At 37.9% G+C, this 21442-nt stretch overlaps 1 protein-coding gene across 15 annotated transcripts in view; it reads right to left on the bottom strand.

Moving 5' to 3' along the window:
* Positions 1-21442, bottom strand: part of BLTP1 (bridge-like lipid transfer protein family member 1) — a 125057-nt gene that overhangs the window by 4283 nt on the left and 99332 nt on the right. For 5 of the 15 annotated variants that reach the window (XM_055700580.1, XM_055700563.1, XM_055700573.1 and 2 more), the window contains 20 exons: positions 20774-20864; positions 20179-20241; positions 18309-18553; positions 17458-17673; positions 15994-16174; positions 14365-14557; positions 12018-12179; positions 11761-11900; positions 10564-10765; positions 9952-10155; positions 9657-9836; positions 6689-6826; positions 6064-6324; positions 4778-4928; positions 4344-4501; positions 3651-3843; positions 3223-3440; positions 2332-2583; positions 1526-1729; positions 838-1032 (listed from right to left, as the gene is read on the bottom strand). In XM_055700580.1, the coding sequence (XP_055556555.1) occupies positions 838-1032; positions 1526-1729; positions 2332-2583; positions 3223-3440; positions 3651-3843; positions 4344-4501; positions 4778-4928; positions 6064-6324; positions 6689-6826; positions 9657-9836; positions 9952-10155; positions 10564-10765; positions 11761-11900; positions 12018-12179; positions 14365-14557; positions 15994-16174; positions 17458-17673; positions 18309-18553; positions 20179-20241; positions 20774-20864 (3647 nt within the window). The remainder of the gene's footprint in view (positions 1-837; positions 1033-1525; positions 1730-2331; positions 2584-3222; positions 3441-3650; positions 3844-4343; positions 4502-4777; positions 4929-6063; positions 6325-6688; positions 6827-9656; positions 9837-9951; positions 10156-10563; positions 10766-11760; positions 11901-12017; positions 12180-14364; positions 14558-15993; positions 16175-17457; positions 17674-18308; positions 18554-20178; positions 20242-20773; positions 20865-21442) is intronic. The other 10 variants (XM_055700631.1, XM_055700611.1, XM_055700617.1 and 7 more) reach the window with 8 other exon arrangements.

The following is a 21442-nucleotide window of genomic DNA, read 5'->3' on the forward strand; positions in this document are numbered from 1 at the left end:
ATACATAAAAGTACACAGAACGTGAACACAACAAATTTGAAAATGATACTGCTCTTACTGAACCAGAGACTCAGAGAGGAAGGACCACAATTAAGAGCTGTGTTTAGCAGCCTCAGCACTTTTTAAACAGTTTTCCCATCAAAGTAACATCTGGTATTTTGTAAAAGATATTGAAAATAAAGAAATACTACCGTGTACCAACCCTGATCATGCTCAACATGGAAACTCAAACTAGAGCAGTTATCTAGTGCTTGTGCTACACTGTCAGTGCATGATTTTAGACAATAAGAAAACCTAATAGCAGATTTTGCTAGTTTGGCTATTAAAAAACAACCAAAACCCAAGAGGTTGACTTATCCAGCAGAATTATGCAGGATCAGGTATGGAGTAAAACCACAGCTGAGCCAAAATAACCACCTACATTTATGTCTTATACCTTCAGAATTCTTATTTCCCACTAGTTCCAACTGCATCTGAAGATAACATTTTGAAAAGAGCATAAAATGTAGGTACCCATCTCGTGTTCTGTTTTTCAGAATGGCCCTCTTTTAAAATATTTTAATAAGAAAAACAACCCTCTAAAAACAGCCAACCATGCTGAAATGTTCATATTATTTATCTTAGGAAGTTTTTTTCTATAGTGACCAGTCTCTGGACTAGATCTTTACTTTCTCAGCAGAACTCCCTCCACGTATTTTTACGAAATGATACCCTTTCTTGCAGATCTGCAGTAATTCTCAGATTAAATCCTCTTCTTTTAGCACAGTAGCTTTGTATTTAACTCCTCATTTATGACAAATAGCTTCGGACCAAGAAAAAACAAACTGTTTACTGCACCTTGTAACGAAGGCTCCTGAGGCTCTTGAACGTGAATGGATTTAAAATCCAGCTGCATCCTTGGCAATGCAAAGATGGTTTCAGTTTCATGGTTGTAACTGGAGCCACCTCTGAAGCCACTTAGCAAGCTTGAGCTTTTCACTGTTGTGCTGCTCTCTGGGTTGTTAGCATCAACATTTCGAAGCAGGTTTAGCTCTACATGGACAACAGGAAATTGCTGAATTCAGTAGTCTTTATTAAAAAATGGTTCTTGTCAGCACTGAGGGTGACAAATTTTCACAAAATGCATCTCATAACAAGAAGGAAAGAAGTGTCAGAACCACAACATCCAAGCACTTCTAAGAATCTTTGCTAGTTTTTTGGAAGCTTAAAGTCCATATTAAAGGAGGAAAAGACTGGAACTACTGCAAGGCCAGATACATAAACATGCTGTACATTAACAAAACATTCTGGCTTTACTGCACAGTTTGAAAAAGGACTTGGCTCAGTAACACCTCCAGCTGTTCAGCATATTGCTATGCTTCATTCCACAGTTCACCATAAGGTTCCCAAGAAGAAACAGCTTACATCATTTCAAATTCCCTTCTCCCTGTAGCCTGCTTGAAATTTAGCAGCTGTTGAACAGCACCATCTGCACTGCCTGGCAAGCAGACAGATCCCAAAACTTAATGAACATTAATAATCTAACCTTCATTCCTTGTGGCTGTAACATAATTGAACCATTCTTTCACGCTGGCAACACCATGTGGGGGGTTTTCATGGCGGCGCCTCGTGATCTTTGTGATTGTCGCCATAGGGCTTTCGAGGGCTCCACACGGTTTGGTGACCATAGTGTTATGGCCCAAATGGAAGTCCAGGGTTTGCACAATATATGTGGAGTGTTCACTAGTACCTGCATTGAAGATGTGGGCAGCATAGGGTAAGACAGAGGGGAAAAAAAAAAGAGAGAAAAAAAAAAAAGAGAGAAAAAAAAAAAAAGGAAAAGCAGCTTGGTAAGGGTGGCAGGATTTTTCCTCTCCTTGCACAGGTATATAACATGAATAACCAGTACGGCAGTGGCAGTAAAAACTGGTATGAAGCTTGCAAACAACAGAAAAATTAAATCCTCATTAGCTACAGGCAGTAGAAACTTCACAATATGAAGACAAATATAAGCAATAAGACAATCAAAATTCATCATACAGAAACACAAGGAGTACATAAACACAGACATGGAATCAACAAGGCCAACAATCCACTTTGTAGGCACGTTATCAGGGATATATCTAGTATATTTGAAAATGTACTTTGCATTATTCCACAGATAAATCAAACTGCTAAAGATGGAGAGGGAACAAGTTATTATTTTAGGTAAGAAGTAAATTTTGGGGAAAAAAAATCTTGAATTGCAACTTAAAAGAAGATAAGCTTTCCTTTGATTTCTTCTCACCTATCAATACTTTCTTAAAATGCATTTAAAGGAATTTAGAAAAGATAGGAAATGGTTTAAATTACCATCTTCCCAAACTTTCTGGGCTTCTGTCCAAAATGCAATATTGGGTTCTTCAAGGTGAAATAAGGCCCATGATTTGGAGCGGAAATTAGGTCCATGAAAACAAGCCAGTGTCATATGGTTTCCATGCAGGCTCATGGATCCTCCAAATTGCATTCCATCTTCTGGCAATGGCATCTGAAATAAGGATATATGGCACCCAGACACCACTTTCAGAACTCCTGGCCAATGGCGATGATGGGCTGCATCCAACACTAGAAAGTGAACATGCAATAGCAAGAACAAACTTTAGGAAAGAGAAAAATACAGAAAAGGCTGCTGCCATATTTATATTTTTATTAGAACCATGGAATTATGAGCAATATTTTCTAATCTATTTCACTGACTGTTCCATCTTTGTGATCTAAGGTGGTTGTAGCTTAAGAGTTCCTGAACAAGCGTACTTGGAAATCAATGACTTCACTCACTGTCTTCAGACTAATAATGGTTTCAGCTCATAACCAACAGAAAGTAAGAAGAACGTCACACTTCCACTGCCACTCAAAGTAAAATTTTTCAGAAAGACTTCAAAATAGACTTTGAAAAGTATTTCAACTCTATTGAAATAGTATGAAAACTGAAAAAAATATTTTTCTATTTTAAAATACATATTTTTAACTAACCTCCCAAAATAACATAAGTTAGTTGTTATTGTACTCCAGGTCTAGCGGGGTACTCGAGTTATTAACGTCCTTCATTGAAAGGTTATTGCCAGCCCAAATTGACAGGAAAAAATGTACTGAAGAAACTATTTCAAGCCAAATAGATATAATTGCACATATAAAGTTGCTCATATGGATTTTTGCAATTAAAACACCTTACTTGGGAAGTACATTCATTTTTGTACCACTTACATTGCTCATGTGAGCTTCTCTCTAAGTTGTTGGCCATTGTCTTGGGAGGCAGATACGGAACAGGTCCCCAGGTGGACAAAGCTCGCTTGCTTGTATCAAACTGCTGAGTAAAGAACTCCTGGAGTTTCATTCCTATTTTTATTAGGTCTGGTGTAGTCGATCTTGAAATCATCACTTGGAAGATATCCCATTTCAAGTCCCCATGGACAAATATCTCGCTAGATATTAAAAACAGCAGGAATGTTAACAGTTAATTTATTTCCTACTGAGAAAAAAAAATAATCAAAAAACAAACCACAAAACAATGAACCTTTGCTTTTTAGCAGATGCTTACATTTTTGGTTAGCAATACTGGGCAGAAGACGTATAGGCAGGATTTGACCTTATCAACAAACGTGATGCATTTTAAACACAGGAAGCAGTATTACCTTTTATCAGACATGCTCGAGTCCAAAGCATTATACAGGTTAATTTTCCATTCATCCTGTAGTTTAAGATCAGCATTACTGAAGATTCCCATTAGGATACTGGACCCCATATAGTCAACACGTGCTTCAGTAGAACCCATGGTAATTTGAATTTTATGGCTGGGCTGTTGGTTCGGGTGTTCAGAAATATGAGCTGAAATAGAACCAAAGCAAAACAGAAATATAACGTTAAAGAAAATCAGTTTTTCCATTGGTATCAGCCTTATGCCATCCACATGACACAGAGGGGCTGAGAAAGCACTAGGTTTTTTCCAGATGCATGGGGAGGTGATGACTCTGGTGTAGCGCCAGAACACCCAGCCTCTTTCCAAAGCCTGTTTTGCATGTCCCAGACCATAAGCACTTGTGAAATTCTAGGAGAAGCTGAAATGCTATCAAATCTTTCAGTTGCCATCCGTCCAGACAGCTGAGAGGGGCTGGAGGGTGGCATAAATAGGTAGTGTAATTCTGTAGCGATCTTAGGACTGAATCAGCTATCCCTTCAAAGTGTGCTTCCTAGTCAGACTGCATGAGTAAGAATCCAAAGGTTTTATACGGTAGCATGTTCACAAAGTGAGGTACTGTATATATTCTTCAGTTTTTCACATTTGTTGTCTGAAGCATATACTAATACCAAGCAGCTTTCCAACTTACCCACCATCTCCAGGGTATTAACATCTATGGTACCTCCAACAACTCCCCCTCTGGAGTCCAACTGTGATCTGCCCAAGCCAACAGACATGCTAATTTCCCGATCTCTGCTACTACCCACAGACAGACGACCCTGGCTTTTCAAACCACTGGTGGTCCACCTAGAACAGAGGTGAAAATAGACAACAATTTTCCAGGCTGTCCAAAGAGAAACTGAAAATACTGGACAGCGGCAAATATCATGGTTTAGGCATATGTGACTTCAGGATTAAGCATCCATCAGCATTCATGAGGGGCTTCACAGCTCAAAACTGAAGTAGTTTGGATCTTAAGAGCTAGAAACAACAGGCTGTTTACAGTCTATGGGGAAGATCGGGTTTTTTTGCCCCCAAAACAACACTGTCTGTTTAAAGATGCTTGTTCTCTTTTATACTTACGTTGTATTGCCCATTACATTGCTCATATTCATTTGAACATTTAATTGTTTTAGGTTCATAGCAAATACAACCAGTGTTTCCCATGGTGTTCCTTGCTGGCTTCCAGCTTTATTTGACTTATTGAATGGAGTTGATGTTTTTGAGAGAGTATCTAAAGAAAGCAGTAGAGAGAAATTTAAATTATTCCACATGCTAGGAAAAACTGGCAGAATATATTTGTTGTACATATTATAAAAGCACAGGCTAACACTGTATTTAAGAAGTGCCACAAAACTATGAGTGAGGATAAGTGAGAACTAGAGGATTTGTAATATGTGTTGCTTCAGTTGTCACAGAAATTGACTCATTTTACACTTTTATTTTTACTAATGTCTTTAAGAGAAACAATTTTTAATTTGCAGTCAGTCATGCAAGAGCATATTTTAAATCATTTAGCTGTCTGAAAATACCAGTTCATTCAGAAAATGAATTAGTATTTGAATATTCAGGTGGCAGTTAATTGCACAAGTGCAAAGTCAGAATTTCAAGTATTAGCATATTCCTTGCTCTTTTTAAAAAAATCATGGCAATACTCTTAAATCCTGTGTAAAACTGCATTTCCTATCAACAAGCCAGTCTATCAGTCATAAATCCTTCTCCAACTGTGTCTTCTCTGAAAAACTATTCATACATAACATCTTGCTTGCATTTTAAACAGACCAAACACCTGCCTTCTCTTTTCTCACAGACATTTTTCCTAGACTAAAAAAAGCACCATACTTCTACATCTCCTATCCATATCTAATGCCCTGTGAGCAGCTACACTGCTATGAGACAATACAGCAACATGTGTAGTGAAAGAAATGAAAAGTTACTTTATTTCTTATATGGCCTCTTATTTAGGCCTCTTAGTGTGAGCCTGAAGTCTCAGATGAAATGAAATAACTGACGTCACCTGTGAGCTGTGATACCAGCCCTCTGCTAACAGCATGGTAACTTCTTGGATGAGAACTCATGGCCAAGAAGATGATTATGTAATCAAATTAAGCTGGAGAACCCACCTAATCCCAACTAAACTACTCCTGCTCTAGTAAAAGAAACTGCAGTTTTATAGAAAGTATGCTAACAAACTACACTGATTCATCCGTTTCAGACATTTTCCTTTCTCTAAGCCATTGACTCTGCACTCCCAGGCACAGTGGAAAATAATATATTATGGTTGCTTTCTGCAAAGCAGCAATGACACACTTCTTTCACACGACTGCTGGAAATACTTTAAAAAACTAAAGATCACATTGTCTACTAACCTCTCTGAGGCACTGAAGAGTCAGACACACTCCTGGATCTTGTAACAGCAGGAGACTTTAAGCTATGAGATGCTGTCCCAGGTGACATACTGCTGCTTGCAGTATGTTCACTAAAAACATTAGGTGACTGTGCCATATGCGTGAATGAAGCAGACTGGCAGGGCTGCTCCCATGTCCGACAGTATGCTTTCCGTGACGATTCCGGAGAAAGATGCTGGCTTACTCCTTCAATTGAATCTGGCGTTCCAGGACCCGATGCTACTAGAAAAAAAGCAGCAACATGAAAGGCAGAAAAACTACTTAATTTTTGTTTAACAAGATCCTCATACACTAAGAAGTATTTGGACAGTGTCAAAATATATTTTGTTTATTCTGACTAAAGGTTTTCCTCTGTCTTCATTAATATAAGCTCTTTAAATAATTCCATGACCTATTTTAGAAATTTTCCATTTCTTCTTTCTAGGATTTTCTATTAAACTTTTGAGAGTGACTGCATATGGAATAAATTATAATACATTTATATCTAGTCACATATGTAATAATACCCAGGTAATAAATGTTTATACAATTCCTACTATAACCCCTTGTACAAAAAGGTTTAACACAATAAGAAGCAGTGTCTTACCTGGAAGATTTATTGTTTGATCACCTAGGAAAAGCCGTCTAGCAATGCTTCTCCTGTACCAAGCCCTTGGGAAGGCTAGAATCTCACTGAGGCGGCGCATGTCGTATTTAAAAGAAGCAGATCCAATATCACAGACCGCTGAAAAAGAAAAAACACATACTGTAAACTCTCAGCAGTTAACAGGTTTTGGTAACCACATTTAATAGGTGTACAATATAGTCAAATACTTCTTTACCTAGCAGTATAGTCTCTACTGAAATGAAAAAACAGTTTCACTGAGGTGTTGCCTTTTCTCCACATCCAGTATTAGATATAACCACATTTCATAAAGGCAAGATGGAACCTAAGAATACAACTGATGTTGGGTCCTACTTGTGTTGTATGTGCCTCAGACACCTCACCTGAGGTCTTTAATGGCAACCATTCTGCTGTTTGCCCAGTAATTCAGGATCCTATGTGCAGTGAGGAAAAACAAATAAATAAGAAATCTTTAAACTCCACTTCTACTTCAAGGTTCCTTGAGTATTGAGGAGTCCAGCTCTCACTGTAGCTTCACAGGCAGCAGCTGGTGAGGTGGCAAGGTGGTGAATTTGACAGGTAGTAAATGAACACAGACTGCAGAACTGCATCACTGAGTTAATTCTGACTGCATTCCTGTGTGTTTAAGATAATAACACACAGCAAATGTCAGACCCATTATAAAAAAAAATAAAAGAAAAAAGAAAAAAGATAATGAAGAATGCTAAGGTGGCAGCTTGTGAAGGAGATTCAGCTGTAATTTTTAATATGCACAGCATATCACCTCTATAATACCACCCTTAATTGTGCTAGATAACCAACTTTGATTTTTTTTTTCCTCTCTATGGGAAGATTGCTTCAAAACTAGACTATTTCTAGCTTTTGTATAAAAAAAAAAAAAAGAAAAAAAAGGATGAGTATCTGTAAAAGATTTTGTCCTATTCAGGTAGCAAGAGAGAGCTGTGAAATACCTGTTTCTGAAGAGAGGACTATGAAATGGGTGCTTAGTGCTTACCAAACTAGGTCCAGCTGAAACCTTAACCAACTTTGGGAACAAATGTATCAAAAAGTTTTATTATTATACTGGTTTATCTGTTACAAAATGTATTAAGAGACAAATCAGCAAGGAGAAACAGTTTGTTCATCCTTCTGTTCTGATGGAAGGGTGACACAGAAGAGCATTCACACTAGGGCACTGGGGGGCTGCTGAAGGTCATCCCCTTGCTGCTCACTCCTGCTACATGGAGACTTACCGAAGCTGTGCTATATAGGCACCGTGGGCATACTGCGACTGCTTTCTAACTTTAGCAAGCAAGTTAGTGCAGCGTAACAGATGGAGAAAACCCAGCAGAATTCCACCAAACAAGCTGAAAAGAAACCCAGACCAAAGGCCAACCCTCATCGTATACATTTTTCTTAATTATTAGTAGTCCCTTCAACTGATTGGTCTGAGATTACCATTACATTGCTGGATTACCATCACTGCTCTTGATCATCAGCAGTAAAACAGATTTGCAGTGGTACACCAAAATGAAATGATGTAATTCGAGGATTTCAAACCCACTATTTTAACTCTAACAATGCATGACAGTGAGGAAAAAATGAAATATTTTAGAAAGAAGGATTATTATTTTTTTTGGGGGGGGGGAGGGAACAAGAACTACTAGTATAACTAATATAAAAGTATTTACAAGCTAACCAAGGCTACCAATTTTGTCACATAAAGAAATTACATAAACAAGAACAGATATTAAATGTTCCATCTCATTGCCATTTATGTAGTCTCGTATCACTGCACTGCAGTCACACAGACTTCTGGAGCTCTCCAGAAACAGGGCTAAAAAATAAAGGGCATAGATATTGCTGAACAAACAATACTCTTCAAAGACTAGTTTCTCAGGTACAAAGCTAATGTACAGAACAGCACTTTATCTGAAGAAAAATATATATTGTGCAATTAGGTGGAAAATAACTACCTTGTTTTGCATGCTAAGAACTTACAATAAAGTTGACATACTAAGATCACTACTAAATAATGACCTGAAACCACTTCCTTCTGACAATACCTGACAGAAATATCTGCAATACAACTAAAATGACACCTAACTTAAAGCTGACTAAACAGAAACTATGTAGGCTTTATCGCTGTTGTGGGTTGGCTGCAGCTAACAGCCAAATGCCCACTGAGCTGCTCACTCGTTCCACTCTCCTGTGGGAGAGGGAGAAAACAGTAGGCAGGCAAGGAGGCTTGTGCATTGAAGCAGCAATGGTTTCACAGGGAAAGCTTAACCTGTGCGTGCAAAAGAAGAAAAAAATAAAATTGTTCACTGCTCCTCACGGACAGGCAGATGTTTAGCTGTTTGCTGGGAAGAAGGGCCTCAGCACACTTAACAGCTGCTTTGGAAGACAAATGCCATAACCACCAATATCCTTCCTTCCTCCTGCTTTCCCTGAGCTTTATTACTGAGCACACCATCATCACATGCTATGGAATATCCCTGTGGTCAATGTGGGTTGGCTGTCCCAGCTGTGTCAACCCCAGAGCAAAGCAGGAAAGAGAGAAGGCCTGTTCAGCCACAGCCAACACACTTGTGTGTTACCAACACTATTTCAGCCCCAAACGCAAAGCATGGCACCGTACGGGCTGCTACAAAGAAGGCTAACTGCATCCTAGTTACAGCCAGCACAATCTCAGAATATTCAAGAGTCACATTAAGTCACAGGGACTGATGTCAGAGATGTGTTTGAGCAAGTCATTTAGTTGCATTACATGAAGCAGGAGGCTAAAAAAGTGCATCTGCAAATAGGTACTCCGAGCAAAACCTTTACTACGTGGTACAAGTAGATGGCTCTCACACATCTACAGAAGTGCTGAGAGTAAAGACAATCACTGGAACAGCAGTTCTGTAATTACCTGAATAGATGGGATTAAAAGGAAACAAGCACTTACCAGATATGTTTATCAATGTAGTATCTATCTTGCTGGTAGCTTTGCTTGCAGACTGACTCTCAAAAAAGGAAGAACCTCCTGAACGCCTTATTCGTGACAGGCTGACTTTCACAAACTCAAGGTTAATGCTTAAAGAATCCTTCCGGCCAGTGACCGAAGTTGGCTCCTCATCCACATTGCCTAGAAACAGAAAGGAGAAAGTTTAATCTTCCATGACCTTTTCAAATCTTCAGCTCAGAAAGCCATGCCAAACTTAAACAATGTTCATTAAACCAAACAAAAACTTGTTCTGTACCTAAGGCTCCTGACCCAGGGGTGAGAACAGTAACGGCAGATTTCTGTTTTCCAGCTCCATACGGATGGAACACGTAAAGGGAAAAGTCAGACATGCAGGCGGTAAAGCTGAGGCCTGAGGAGCTGCTACTTGAAGTAGTTAAGTCTGACTGGCTGCTGCTGTGCCGCGTTCTGCCAAGGGGGCTGCCGAGTCCAGGTGACGAACCTGAGGTCACATTTTTTTTGGCAAAAGTTAGCTTCAGTACAAAAAAAATTTCAAACGTGAAAGAACACTGACTGTTAACAGCAATATTAAACAGACCAAATGCACATCAAATTATGCCCTTGTAGCAGCAATGTGGCTTAAATAGTCTACGTATCGATGCTAGCCTTTTGCAAGAGATACCTGAACTTGCTTAACCGATGCAAGAAAAACTCCAATATACTCTACCTACACAAGCTTTTACGGGAAGCTAATACATCATGAAGAAATCCCACTGAACTCACTAATACGTAAATGCCTAGCCTTAAGGCATGGAAAAGCTTAACTTCTCCTGTAATTTTAGACAACAGAACATTCCTTTTTATTTATGCTACAAGCTGTATATAGTGTCAGCATTCATATACGTATTACCTGGTCCTCCAGATTTACTAACTGAATTCTTTGAGCCACTCTGTGAAGTACTGCCAGCAACTGACGTATTTTCTGATGGGTACGTTGTGCCTAATGTTTCCAGTTCTCCTCGGTTTGAAGAGAAGACCAGATCCAGGGAAGGCAGCTTCAGCATACATTCAACTCTTGATACTGGTAAGCAACTGAACTTGATTTGAGAAGGCTGAAAGACAGAAAGAAAATAAAGCATTCAATGAACGAATATGAAATACTAAAAACATCCCAAATTTAACATATAAAGTGCTATGTATTTATTTTTTAAATCTAAGCAAGTTGAAGTCTTTTCACACTGGTTTTAGAATTAGTAACGTAACTGTATACAGGTTGATACAGACACACTCATTTCAGGCAATCCCTCCAACACCAGAGCTATTATTTGGACCAGTTTTAGGAAAACTTAAGACACAGGAAGCCTGGACGCAGAAGAGGATGTGTACATCCCCCTCTCTTTCTCCTCTCAAGTCAATACATAGCTAGATGAGCCTGCAAGTAAAAGCTGAGAAAGGCTACAGATTGTAGTGGTTAATTTTCACAGGCATACAAAAAAAGAAATTAAAAAAAGCAAGTTAGAACACATTGTTCAATTTGGGAACACAATCAAGGAAAAAAATTTGTTTAGGCAAAGTGGAAAAATGTAGTAGCAACATTCAGGTCAAGCTCAAGTACTCTGAATCACTCTGTGGTAGCACTTATCTCTCTTACACGCATAAAAAGCCCAGAAACATCACATATTAAGCAGTATGAATAACGCCTTGTAGATGATAACTGTACATTCCTACATTTTCCATATAAATTGAGAAGAGCTTTAATTATTAATTTTGGTTTGTAATGGTACCTATAAACAATGGATAGAAATACTTGTTATGAAAGATATTTTTTACAAAAATCCAAAAAAGACAAGGCAGAAATAATGATTAAAAATCCTCAGAGCTTTTGTGACTTCTCAAAACAGTTCATTTCTTTGGTCTCCACAGGACTAAACTACGTCAGAACTTCCGCTGCAAAACTCCTTTACCATCACACTAGACATCAGTATCTCAGAAAAGTCACTTGAAAATATTTTTTTATTTTTAAAAAAGCACACTTAGAAGCACGGATTGTCTCAAAGACTGTGACTGAAATTACTTCCTATACTGAATGTTGAGTTAAAATGCTCACCTGAACTCGTACATAAACCACCACATCTACAGGGAAGGATGAATATGCTGATGTCGAGGACGATACTAATGACGTTGTAGACTCTTCTAAGGGATCTTGTATATCAAATTGTCCCATGTCTTCATCCTGTGAACTAACAGCTTTTAACAAGTACAAGAACTCATTAGAAAGTGAATTTAAAGGGAAGAGCAGCTCAATGCCACTAGAAGACAGAACAAGAAAAAGCGTAGAGTACTAGAATACAAAATGCAACTTACCTGTGTAATTCCTTTCAATGGGTGTAATTGGAATGGTTTCAAGAGCTTTCTCTAGGAAGTCCAGTAAGCATGGGCTAATCACCATTTCCTCCGGCAACGACTGGAGCGCAACCCATGCATACAGTTTAGCAGTTTTCACTCCACCACTTCCTTTCCCTTTGGCTGCAACATTCAAAAGATAGATTTGTCTAATGTAATACCACTCAACAGTAGCTGATAGACATTAGAAGATACTTCATAACTAACAGCTGTTTCCTCTCATTCTCTGTCTCATCATCTGAAAAGGCGTAAATCAGATCGGTTAGAAAAAATTAAGCTGTAAGTTTTCACTAAGGAAACTGTGCAAAACCAAATGTTGGTCTGTCACTCTTGCTTGTAATTCCCTTGCGTGTGTTCTTGTCCAATTACTCTTATGTCATTGTCACCATTTTGCTTTTTAAAAAAAAGCATACTGAAATCAGATACACACACAATTCTTCTCCAAATACACAATGCAAAGTAACCACAGGTGCCTGGAAATGCAAGTGGAATTAGGAAAAACAAATACATGAACCTGAGAAGAATGTCAGCTTAAACTGAGAAAATACATCAAAGATTAAAACCGTAAGCGACCAGTCCTGCTATGTTTATGCAAAGAATAACTAAAGATTCTAAACCAGAGTTTTTAAAAGCTTGGAGCTAGCCTAAGTATAAACTAAATAAAAAGACTGTTGTCTTCCAAACCTGTGGAAGAGGCTAGCACTTGGATCCATGCTCATCAAAACACAAATATGCACAGAAGGGATTAATACCAGCTCAATTACTGTCTCTATGAAACACAGCTATTAGAAAGAACAGAGATAAATGAAGATACTGATTTTTAATTCTTCAAGAAAAATGTAAACTTTAGCTAAACAACTAAAACAGAGCTTAAAAATCCTTTCATTTGCCAAAAAAACCCACCAGCACTCACTTTTCATTCTATGCAAACTATTCTGTCTAGTGCTTCTGACCAGATTGTCCTATCTTGCTCTTACTGGACACCAAAGACAATAAGACAAGGTGCTTTCCATTCCAGAGGGAAATTAGTATTTAAAAAGTAGTATCAATAACAATACCTGTGTTTTGAAACAATTCGGAACTAATAAATATTTCTAAAAATACAATGCATAAAGAGACACAGTAATGGCAATCCTTAGTTTTGGGAGACACTTACACCATCATACCAGTGCAATTTCCGTAAGCCCCTCACCAAATGTAGAGCTTACAGACAGAAAAAACAGACCCAGTAACTGGGCACAATGTGGTAAAAATTAAAAGGCAAAGATTAGAAAGGGGATAGGAAAATACAGAACAAAACTGAAGAAAAGTGGTATAAATGAAGATTACACAAGGTTCGGTAATCATAAAGAGAACGAACACTTAAAGGAGTAAGAGCTAATGGTTCAATAGCATGGATAATTGAGGAAGGTGTCCCCATCTCACTGTTCTCTCCCAGCATCTCCATTGGTTTTGCAAAAAAAAAACAAACCCAAAACAAACCACAACCAAAAAACCCCAAACACACACAACTTTCTTCAGTTACTAATTTTGTCCGCTCATCAAGTTTTGACAAAAATTTGGCTTTGTTTTTGAAGTGATATTCAAATACAGAAGGAGAGAAGAGTGAATGTCTCAAAAGCTGGAGGTGCAATCTACATACCTCTAGATCTGACATGACGTAACAATGGACTCCTGCTTGAAAACAGGAAGCATTGGAGATAAACCAAAACTTTAAGTATTTTAACTCACGTTACTCCAAATCATGGCTATTTAAGGGCCTGCAACAGCTGAGGACACTAGTCTGGTATTTTGATTAATTCAAATATGTAAAAATGGCTGCTGAAGTACCACAAGAAATAACCAGGTTCCACAAAGCAATAATTTACTTATTACTTGTGCAGCAGAAGGCACTTAAAAGCTGAAAGTATTCTTTGAATAGTGTAATGCATGGAAACAAGGATTCATCTGATGATTTTTTTTTTCTTGGATTACAAGGAATAAAGCAGTCAGCATTCACTTTTTATACAGATACTTAAACTTCACTTTCCAGTAATAAGCATTACTTCATTAAATGACACAGGGAGAAGGCAGTGACAGCCCATCACTGGGATATGGTGACTGCAACAGAAATCTTAGGGAAACTGGTTTGGCAAGTGATTTCTAAAAATGCATTCACACCCTTCTGGCATTGGGTTTCTGCAGCCAAAGTTAAGACTTGATAAATACAGTGCTTCAGGTAACGTGCAGACAGATCTAAAGCTAGTAGATTACATGAAGCAAAGCTACAAATCCATGACAGTTTTAGAAGGTTATTGTCCATAAGTACCTGATGGGATGGGTGGGGGTTGGGGAGGAAGTAAGGTGTTAGTCTTGCTGTGGATAGTGCTAGATAAAGGAGGAGAGGTGGCAGTATCTTTCATACCATACAGCTTGGACTCTTTGGAAAGGGTTCTTGGCAAAGAGGATCCTCGAGAAGTATTTGGCGATTCAGTCTTTAAAGTCTTAGAGTTGTAGTGCAACTGGAAAACAAAGAAAGATCAATTTAATTCATACAAGTAGCTCAATTTCTATACAGCAGTTTGGCATCATTCCTTCCCTTCAAAATAATTTTTTCCCCATTATTTATAAAAATGCCTTGTTAAGATATGTTACATTCCCAACTATGACCTACAGAAATAGCTGGTACACATAAATCTTTGTGCAAAAAAGAAAAAAAAAAGATAAATTAATACACTATGAAAAAAAATATCAAGAAAACAGAGAAACAAAAGAAATAAACTATTTAGAAACAATGCCTAAAGCTTGTTCCTCCACTCTGTTATGTTGTACACATCCTGAGCTGCCAACTGTTTGCTCCTGCCTGCAGAGCTTGCTTTCTGTCTTACTGCACGGTGGAACTATTCCACTACTAAACACCAGCATACAGAAAGTTGCATAACGAATAAAAATAATAAAATATTCCAAGAGTTCACACCTCCTCTACGTGCATAATACACTATCAACAAAAACACAGAACATAACAAAAGCTGTAGAGAATGTATAGTTATTCCTGAATTTGACAAAAGGTGATGGGCAGGACCTGAGACATAACTATTTTCCCTGAAGATAGCCCAGAAAACTAGAAAATGGACACATATAGTCCTTCCACATCATATTACTAGAAAAGCCAGGCTGCTTCAAGTGAAAAGCACTTGATTTATGGCATTGCCTCAACTGAACTGCATGAAGGTTCTGTGCAGCAGTGACCTATTTTTCCTTTTCATACTTACTGTGATTTCAAATCACCAAATACAAGAACATTTCTGTTGAGACCCTTTCTCACTAGGATATAGAAACAACAATTAAAAAACCCCAAGAGTGTACAGTCTGATGGTGTTTGAGAGAACACGGTCTTAAAAAAATGCTTTTTATACCAAGATTCTGACTGCTATAATAAGCAATGTGGAAGACACAGCAAGAGAGCTCTATCTGTTAGTGGGCCAACTGCTATGCTGCCCTTCCCATGAATTACTGAGAGTGAACAGACCTTCCTTTATTTAAAAAGGGCATAAAATACAAATTACCTGTCAGAGAAGAAAACAAGCCAAAACAGCTGTCTAATTTTAGACACCAAAACATTAATGGTACAGATTTCTTCTCATTATAACATATCACATACACTGTTTGTTATGGAGTGTCATTTGACATAGCTTTATTTTTGATCATACATACAAGATTTTGGGTTCACCCCCAAGAAAACAATCATAAAAGTGTCTATGAGTTTTCAGTGTACTGTTCCAGAAATCATTATTCCTATTTTAGCAGTACCTACATAACTGAAAAAAGATTTTGCCCAGCTGCTCTGTGTATATATATATGAACTTGTGCATACTGTAACCATGTATTTGCTTTGAAATCACATTTGAGCAGAGAGAAAGAGCAAGCACTTCCCTGCTGAGGTATACACTCCTTTTACCTTTACATCCACCCCAGGAATATAAAACACTGTTGTCTCCACATCACTAGATTTTGTCTGTAGAGATGATGGCACTTTCTTGCCAGCAAGTAAGTGAGAAGTAGATGCATAATTAGTTTGAAATTTCTTCTTTTTTGAAGGAGACTCTTGATCCAAACTTCTGGAACTTCGATCATAGCTCCTAAAATAAATACACTGCAAGTTATTAAAGAAAGCTTCATACTCATATTAATAAGAGTGTATTTTCTAGTATTAAAAAACCTAGAGATGTCTAAAACAAATTTGTAGTATCAACTGTGTAAAGAAGCATTTCAACCTCTGCTTTACTTTCTGTGACCTCTACACCCTTCCTGTCTGTCCACTCTGCCATTTTCATTATGTGATTATTTCAGGCAGTAAAATCTACAAAATTATTGTTATGTCATTAGAGAAACACCCTCCAACACTCTGTACTCTTGCAGTCATCTACGTTACCCAATGTGATCTGTGAAAACTCTTCAAAATGCAGAAAACACTAGTTTTCCTTCTGTGCTGTAAGGCCTGTCTTCATATAAATTCTTGAGAGATTCTTTTTCCTTCTGTATCAATTCTCAGAAAAGCGTGTCTTGGAAAGACAGAAACCAAATTGCTGGCTAATTACAAATCTCCTACGTATACTTCTCAGTAAGAAAAAGTATTTCTCATTTGTTTCTATTTCTTACAATTAGAGTTAAAAAAGGTAAATCTCATTTCCTTATACTATACTTATTAAGAATTATTTTTGTTGAAAAATAAGTTTCTTCAAATTCACTTGTAAATGTAAAGCTGCCATTAGATCCCAAATCATGTACACATGAAAAAAGGAGAATTTAAAAACTGAGGACGATATCAAACCTCATTAAGATCAGAAGTAAAGCACTTCTATTGCCTCAGATAAAAATAATATTTTTAAAAGCATTTTGTTAAGAAAGACATGGAATATGAGCATGCTTTTACACTCAGAAAATAATGGGAGCCCTCAAAGATGATGAGAAAACACATTAGTCCCCACTGTTAGTCAAACCATTATATGGTTTCACTAAGTTGTAAAGTTACTTCTTTGGAAGCTGAAAAAAAAATAATCATCCCAGTGCTCTGAAAGCCTAACATTGTTTATGAGAGATAAAGCATGATCTGAAAAGTAAAACCAGAAGAGAGGCATATGCTGACTTTTGCCAAACAAATGCAACTCCCCACCTGGCCGTAACAACTGCCACTTACAGTGATGCTATGAAGTAGCGGTCATTACTACGAATAAAGTGATGGTAACACACTAACACATACATCTTCTATGCTTTTCAAATGGGTCAGTGCTTAAATCATTAATTATTGTGCATATAACCATAACTTAAGTGATGGAAATACTCTATGGCCTTAACAACCAAAGCAGAATAAAAGTACTCACACCCCATTCGTCATAAGGCAACCAAGTAACACTTTCCTTACCTGCGTAAGCTAATGTCATCATGTTCTTGCTGAAGCATTGTCGGGTGCAGCACACATTTTCCACAATCAATTTCAACCCTGATATCAAGTTCAAAGTCAATGTTTCTCTCCGTGGTGGTGCCGGTCATACTTCTGTTGCTGGGCGTCGTGGGCCAGTGCTCAGTGAACAGCTGGTGGACAGCAGCAAAGCCTGTGGCTTTCTTGCGGGAGGTACCCCTGCACAGGCACAATTGTGGGTCAGGTATCAGCTTGACATTGACCTGAACAGGTGGCAGGAGGTCTTCTTAGACTACCTCCACACTCAGGATGTCATTGTTTAAGAACTTTTTCCCGAAAAGGCCTTATCTGACACACAGCATGTGATCCATCTCCCATTAACACATTACCACGTATCCTTTCTTAGTATAGGGTACCACAAAGAACTAAGACTTTCTTAAATTCTCAATCAAGAAAAGGAGTGAAAAGATATATACAATAATTTCCATATTTTTAAATATTTACATTATTACATGCACTTTGTGGAAGTATGATCACTGGATAAAAGTTATGCTGTATTTGACAAATCTGTCATATGGTCCCACTAAAACCTGCCCTGTGCTTCAAAAAACTCAATTCCCAAGTTCTTTTATTCTGCTCCAAGCCATGAAATTTCTAACAGTCACCTCCTTTTCCAATGAGATTCTCCTCCTTCCTGCACAGTCACCTTTGCCAAACACAACCACCTCTGCCTCCCACAGAGCCACTTCAGGCAAAACTCAGTCCTTCACCAGCAACAGACTTTGCAGCTTTAAAGTCAGCATTTCAAGTGATTTTTCTAAACGTCTCTGTTCTTTCTCAGGGCCATTACTTACGGTGGTTTCCTATAAAAGTATGTCCTCTCTCTTTCATGGTCATCCTCCTTCTCAGAGTCCTCACTGCTTGATGACAAGCTGTCATCCCGGCGTCCTTCTTCAGGCTGGAAGGGAATGCCGGGTGAGAAGACTACTGGAGTTTTGGGTGAACCAAATACCGAGCATGAGCCTTCACTAGTAGATGAGTAATGGGAGGGACCATCAATAGTTACAGACAAAAGGTCCATTTCTGTCTCCTCTGGAAACTGATTATAAAAAGACAAAAAGTTATTAAATTTCCACAGATACTTCCATCGAGAATGCATTAGATAGCTCTGGAAATAAAAGAAGCAAGAGTGCTATGAGAAACTCACTCCTAAGTTCCTCATGATACAGAGACAGCAGAAGTAGAACTTGCCAGACGGATTATGAAAAAGAAAGAAACGAAAGCTTGGTGGGGAGACATTTGCCATTGCCTAGTGATTGAGCTCAGCCTGTTAGCTAAATATGTGTCGTGCTCTGACCAATTCATACAATCAGATGGAATGGAAACATTTAATTTCAGAATATTTTTAAGGAAAAGAACAAAAGACAGCAAAAAAATCATCAGGACCCTTGCAGAGGGGGTAAGGCACGCAGAGACGTTAGTGAGGTGTGCATGCAGGATGCTAACGCAGAATGTACGGCACCGGGCTGCAGCTCAGGGCTGCGCACAGGGCACATGTGCTTTAACACAAAATGAGCTTTGGGCCCAGTCTCCAAAAGAGGCCTCCTGTTTCTCACGTAAAACACGCCACAAGCACCACACAAGCAATTTTCAAACACTTAACTTCTTAAAATGCCTGTGAAAAACCATCTAGAAGTGTTAATTTAACACCAGCACTACCTACACGGTGTTACTATAGAGTTACACCGTCTGCACGTTTGAGTTGGAGCTCTGCTGAAGAACTGGCATTATAATGTCAGAAAGATTTTCTTTTTTTAAAAAAATATTCAACATTGAATACCTTGTTTGATAGCGCTTTGCTATGCCAATAGAACTGAAGCTAAGTTGGCTTATATATGACAACAACAAAAGGCAGAATAGCTTTTAAGTGTGAACATATTTAAATGTGCAAAGCACATTTCTATGTTTCATTTCCCTCTCTCTCAGGAACAGGAACTTATTTCCTGGGAGCATGAGTTGGAAGGGAGAAAAAGTACTTTACTGTCTCTTGAGTTTGTTTTTCTGTTTCTTTGTTTGGTTTATGTTTAGATTTGCTTTTATTGGTTTGGTTTTTGGGTTTGGCTGATTTTTTTTAAAAAAAAAAAAACCCATAACCTGTACTATGTTCGCTAAACACGTTTTTTTAAAGCGGTTAAACTCCACCATTTGTTCTCTGGGTATTTTGGCACATTCCCTACTCACGATTATTTGAAAATGTCTTAATCTGCATTAAATAAAGGAATTCCAACAGAAATAAAAAGTGAGAAGATGCCTTCCCACCTAGCAATTATTTTGTACTGGTGTTGATGCCTGCAGCCTTGGAACACAATGTAACAGGTGAAGGCACACATACTAAAATCCTCTTCTAAAGCACATGTCAAGGCTAGACTTACATCACTTTACATCAGCCTCGACCAGTCTTCATAAATATACAAACAAAATTCCAATAATTTATTTTACAAAAGGTAGCAAGTTTTAAGTCTACATAAGGGTGTAGAAACACTCTGGAAAGTTTATCAACATTCATGTTCTTCTGCTTGCTTTACAAATTTAAATCTAAATATTTTCAAATTTTATATACATTCTGTTTAGCTAAGCGCAAAAGAGATGAAAACATTGAAAAGCAGTTCCCTGTGAAATAAGTTAGTTCTCTGGCAAAGAATACTTGTTTCTTCTCAGAAATACCTGAAAATACCCTTCCCCTGGACAGCTGGATTGTTGTGCAATCCCCAAAGCTGTTTTATTCAACTTAATTAGAAGTAGAAAAAAAAAAAATTAAAACAATTACAATTATCTCAGCCATGCAAGAACAACATGATAGGAGCATTTTAAAAAATAAGAAAACATAACAACCACCAAAACCAGTAATTCAACAATCCATTTGAAACACACATAAGGATATACTCGTAGGGCTACAGCAAACTAATACCCATTTCCAAAATTCTAAAGAAGTTCAAACACAAAAAATACTGATTTTTTGCATGCTTCTGATAAAAACTCCTAAACAACTGTATTACTACGTCAGTCTAAAAAAAAATTAATCTCAAATATTTTCTCTAATGCTTCAATTAATTTCTGTGTTAAGAAACCAAACCACTTCTGTCTTCTATCAAAACAAATCTGTCTTCCAAACCCACACGAATAATTTGAGGCACACAAACAGAAAGAGACACACAAAAACATAGAAGCAATCCAAGTCTGCCTAGGTGTACCTATCTCATGAACTTCAGACCAAACGGCACAGCAAATACCATTATATGGCATATAAAGTAATTCTTACAGAATCTTGTATGTTGAAAGTTACTCTTGGCCCAGGAGATGCAGCATCTACACGGATATCCGGGAGGTCTTCACTGTCTCCTAGTCGAGAGCTGTAAGCAAAACCAAAACACAACAGCTTGTTGAGTTTTACTACAGGGTTTGAGGTTCATGCAAAATGTTTAACTGCACAGATATAAGGCAATACGAAAGTACAGTCAAGACTTAGGATCTTGTTATGGAAGAAAGTATAAAATCATAATTGAAGCACTTAGGGTTCATGGAAAGGCAAAGGGAGGGGGAGGAAGGAAAGAGAAGGAAGCCACACATTGCTGGGCCAGTAGTCCATTGCTAGCCAGCCTCTATTTGTTTCTTTATCCAAGTTTGTCAGTCCTGAGTGAACACACATAAATTATAAAAAACCAAGATATTTGTGGTCAGCCATGTGGGACCAAAGCAAGGGGGCAGATCACGTATTCTCTGGTGCAACTAAAATGATTTGGTCTTGCAGTATATGCATACTACTTTTCCTTCACAACCAAAGTAGTCATTAAAGTTTTTCAGAACTTCTTTCTTATAGAGCAACAGAAAAGCAGAAAAGCCCTGTTATCCTTCCCATACACAATTTCTGCTTCTCTTCAGATAACCTTGTGAAAAGGTAAAATGAAAGTGGTTTTCATCTGACAGATCT

Source organism: Falco cherrug, chromosome 1 (genome assembly GCF_023634085.1).
Source record: "Falco cherrug isolate bFalChe1 chromosome 1, bFalChe1.pri, whole genome shotgun sequence".
NCBI lineage: Eukaryota > Metazoa > Chordata > Aves > Falconiformes > Falconidae > Falco > Falco cherrug.